The sequence below is a fragment of the Empidonax traillii genome, unplaced genomic scaffold, assembly GCF_003031625.1.
Source record: "Empidonax traillii isolate 1590-97213 ecotype Southwest subspecies unplaced genomic scaffold, ASM303162v1 scaffold1555:size184083, whole genome shotgun sequence".
NCBI classification, from domain to species: Eukaryota; Metazoa; Chordata; class Aves; order Passeriformes; family Tyrannidae; genus Empidonax; species Empidonax traillii.
The window spans coordinates 1,769-6,321 of NW_020956748.1; the positions used below are offsets into that span (position 1 = coordinate 1,769).

The following is a 4,553-nucleotide window of genomic DNA, read 5'->3' on the forward strand; positions in this document are numbered from 1 at the left end:
TCTGGCTGTGACTCCTCAGCCCCCCGAGTGCCCAAATTCCTCGTGCATTGATTTCCCAGCAGTGACTCGCTCGGGGTGTCACCAGGAAGTCGTCGCTCTCCCTCCTGCTCAGCCCGGAGTGCCAGGCCCGTCACTGCTGCAGGAATGTGGTTCCATATGTTCCAAGGCTGTTCCTGGAACCGTTTTCTTCTGAGATCTCCTGCCCACTCCCCCTCACTCTTCAGCCATCACAGAAAAACCGCCCGACGTTAAACCTGCAGGAAAGCAGAAGCGTTTCAGATCTTCCCAGAGCCGGAATGTTTCTTGTCATCCCCTCCATCAGTTCTGTCCTGCTCCTCCAGCACAAGGCACCATCTTGCAGATTAATTTAGAAAATTCGTCTTCTGGGATCCTCCTTTTTAAGAGCCCTGTTTCCAGGGATTTGTTAACAACACGTGGCTTCAAGGAAACTAAAGTGGACGGAGGTTTTTCCTCAGCTCTGACAGCAAACTGAGACTTTGGGAGGTTCAACCAGGCACAACCATCCCTTAAACCGAGTGCAAAGTGCCTTTTTCCAGGCATCACCTTCCTCTGAGTTCTGAGCTTTGCCTCAGCACATCTTAAAAGCTCTTAAGGGTGTTCTTGGCCCGGGCCCAGCAAATGTTTTAAGAGCTCGCAGCCATTTCGAAATGGAGTTTTAATATGTCAGCAGCAGAAAGAGAAGCTAAGAGAGGGTTTGAATTGCCAAGCACTTCTTGGCTTTTGGGCTTTTCTTTCTCCTGATGAGGCCGGTCGGAGGTCTGCCCAGGATTTTATGGGACGCCCAGGGGAGTGGTGGATCTCGGAACCGTCGGAATCGATGAGCAGACTGGAATTGGGGCGCTTTGTCGGGGTGAGGGTCGCACCGAAAGGCCCAGGGGTGATGGGCTTTACAGGCAGGGATAGTCCAACAGGTTTTGTGGTCTGAAAGGGGAAATGTGGTGCAGAGCACGGAGAGAGAACGAGGAGCTGCCTTGGGTCCGGTCACGGAGCTGGTGAGGGACTGAGAGGGCAAGCGGGATGTGGAGCTCATGTTTGGTAGGCAGGGGGATGAAACAGCTTGGATTTCCTCCTGGAAGAAAGGGAGGTGGTGGATCGCCTTGGCGTGGAACAACCTCCTAAGAGGCCCAAAGTTCTGCAAAAATGCCTTTACAAAGTGCTCAGGGGACACCCAGCTCTAGGAACCAGCTCTCTTCCCTTCCCTGGCACTGCCACCTTCCCAGGACTTGCACCCCGTTCCTTTTCCAGCCTCTCTTAAAGGCTCTGGTCATTAATTCGTGATGCTGCAGTTGAAGAGCTGTCCAGGGCTGTCTTTAAAGTGCTTTTTGGTGGGGATGCATTAGTGGCTCTGCTAACGAAGCTTTCTCCCTCCGTGCCGAACCACAACCTGATTTTTTGATTTCCTTCGCAAATAATTGACTGCTCAGTGGTCTAATCGAGCCAAACGAGCCCAAAAGACGTCGTTTCACTGGCGAGGAGGGAAATGACAAATCTCCCAAGAGGAGTCTCCTGGGGAAGCCGGTGCTGGCGGGGAGCCCTGGGGGATTCCCTTGGGTTGGGCCGCAGGAACTGGGGGCTGTGCCAGCCCGGGGGGGCTGGAGACGAGTCCGAGTCTGTCCTGGAGAGAACAAAAATGGGGAGAGGAAAACGTGGGCTGGGCTGGGCTGGGAGGTTTGGCTTCTGCTCTGAAATCTCTGGTGAAATGGTTGTTTGGAGTGGAATTATCCAGGATGTGTTGGTAGGGATGTCCAGGATGGCCTGGTGTGTCCCACCTTAATGGGAGCTTCACAAAGGAGATTATTCTTTAAAAAAAAAAAAACAAACCAAATTTACTATGAAAGTTGTTTCTCCTTTTTTTTTTTTTTTAGTACAATTCCTGCTTTGATTCTCCTGCATTAACTCTCTCTCTCTCTCTCTCTCTCTTTGTTTCTCTGCAGACCTTTGTAGTACTAAACAGAGGGAAAACACTCTTCCGATTTAGTGCCACACCTGCCTTGTACATTTTAAGTCCTTTTAATCTGTTTAGAAGAATAGCTATTAAAATTTTGATACATTCATATCCTTTTTTATTACCGAGTTCTCTTAGCCTTCATGTGTTCCTTGAAAATCTCTTCCCTGTCAAATTGTCTTTTGCTCGATTCCCACCTGTGACTGACAGTCCTGCACCCACAGGGAGGTTGGATTGGCCTCAGAACATGCACAAAAACCTGCTTTTTTTGTGTGAAAAGTTACTGTCCTTGAGCCACATCCAGTGAAGGAAACTTCTCTTTTATTTTCCCTGTGTCCACCCGTGGATGAGTTTGGGAACAGATGTGATTTAAGGTTGTGTTTCCTGTGAAGAGGAGCTGAGCTTTAACAGCTGCTGAAATGGTTAAACAGAACTGAAATGGATTTTAAAAAAAAGACTAAATATGAAATAGAGTTATTATCTGGAGAAGGAGCCAGAGCCACCTTGTCTGTCATTAGACACTGCCTGATTTCTTGCTCTTTTGGCATCCCTAGAACATCCTTCTGCTGGCAAAGCTTTTCCAAGAGGTTCCTCTGCAGGGCTCAGGCAGCTCCAGTGGCTTTGGAAGCATCAGCTGATGGTGTTTCAGGAGGAAAAAATGTCTGTATGGATCGAGCTGCTCTGCCCTGTTTATTTATTTATTTATTTTAGATAGTGAATCCAAAGCAGAAACAATTTCACTGGCTGGTCCTGTGCCCTCCAGTCCTGCTTCTCAGGTGGAGAAAAAGCTTTTCCATCTTTTCAGAGGGGACTTGGGAATGTTTCCTTTGGCTCTGTGTGAGTTCTCGTGGCCTCTCCTCCCCCCTGGATGGCTGGGCTGCAGCCAAGGGGTGCAGATTGTCAGGCTGAGCCCAAGATGCTGCTGGAGGCTCTTGGGTCTCGCTCTGAAAGATCTGTTGGAGTCTCCTTAAATGATTTTGGAAGTCAAACAGCGTTGGGTCCGAGCTGGATTTCGCTTCTGTGCTGATAATTCAGTGGTTAAAATCCACTTCTAATTGGGAAATTGTGCTGTAACCTCCTCAAATCAGTCACCAGCACCAGACCCCAACCACACAGAGGGAGCAGGAGGCTTTGGAAAGGCTCCCGTGGTTTTCTCCAGGCTAAAATCCTGGTGTCTGTGGGTTCCCCACGGGCTGTGCGAGCAGACAAGATATTTTTCACGTTGCTGAACGACTGGAATTATTTGGGGAGACGTTTTTCATTTGGGCGTGGGATTTTATTTTTAATTACTAAGTCAAATAGAAGATAAATTGAACGGCGACCTAAAATACTATTTCTATACTAGAAATGTATAATATAGTATATAAATAGTATATATATATATAGTATGTCAATAGTATATATAATGTATAAATAGTATATATATAGTATGTCAATAGTATGTGTAGTATATAAATATATATATAAAGTATGTAAATGGTATATATATTATATAAATAGTAAATATATAGTAGAGAAATTATATATAAAATATATATTATATATAATAATTATATAACATACATTATATATTGTGTGTTATATTATATATTATATTTAGTATATAGTATATAATATATAAATAGTCTTATTTCCCCTGAGTGCTGGAAGCATCTCGGCTCTTACTGTGCCTGGAAATGGCTGAGTGTTCCTGCACTCCGTGATTTTTTTGGGGGCCAGAGGGGGGATGTAAAGAGCCACCACGTGTCCCTTTGCTCCTTGACTTTGCCCCACAGTATTTAGCATGATCATTATGTGCACTATTTTGACCAACTGTGTATTCATGACTTTTAGTAACCCGCCCGAATGGTCCAAGAATGTGGAGTAAGTACCGAGCCTTGTGCTGTAAGAACCTCCCAGAACTCTTTGAGTTCCTTCCCTGCTCCTCCCCCCTGTTTGTTTGCATGGACACCTCGTCCCTCAGAGCCCTTTTTTTTGCATGGAAGGGTTTGCCATTCCCATTTTTTTGGGGGGGTTGGGGTTCAGATGCCCTTTCGGGGCGGTTCTCAGCCCGTGTGTCTCTCTCTCTCCCCCCTGCCCTCAGGTACACCTTCACCGGGATTTACACCTTCGAATCACTCGTGAAAATCATTGCCAGAGGTTTCTGTATAGATGGCTTCACCTTCCTGCGGGACCCGTGGAACTGGCTGGATTTCAGTGTCATCATGATGGCGTGAGTTGTGTTTCCACAACTGTGGGGGCCTGCGGGGCGAGGGGGGCTTTGTAGGGAACGGGGTGGGGGGGATTTCTGCCCTGGTTTTTCCAAAGGAGGCTTTGGCCTGGTGGAATCTCAGCTCCAGACTGTGGCAACGTGGAGCTGGTGGAGCTGCTGCTGCTGCTGCAGAAAATTTAGGGTTTTCTGAGAATTGCCTGTGCTAATCAAGATTTTAGAGGGCTGAGGTGCCAGAGGGGCTGGTCAGGGTAGGACCAGGAGCCAAATGCCTTTAAATTCCGGTCTCTACCGCTCCTTCCTCCTTGGGCTGGTGTTTTAAATATTCCTGGGCTGCAGCTGGAGGTTGGACAGTCATCACCCCATTAATAACCTGTG

At 47.3% G+C, this 4,553-nt stretch overlaps 1 protein-coding gene across 1 annotated transcript in view; it reads left to right on the forward strand.

Annotated features, from left to right (window-relative positions):
• The first annotated feature begins 1,972 nt into the window (after positions 1-1,972).
• SCN8A (sodium voltage-gated channel alpha subunit 8) overlaps positions 1,973-4,553 on the forward strand; it is a 46,733-nt gene continuing 44,152 nt past the window's right edge. The window contains exons 1-3 of the mRNA XM_027907849.1: positions 1,973-2,074; positions 3,740-3,829; positions 4,050-4,178. Coding sequence (XP_027763650.1) covers positions 3,750-3,829; positions 4,050-4,178 — 209 coding nt within the window. The 5' untranslated portion in view covers positions 1,973-2,074; positions 3,740-3,749. The remainder of the gene's footprint in view (positions 2,075-3,739; positions 3,830-4,049; positions 4,179-4,553) is intronic.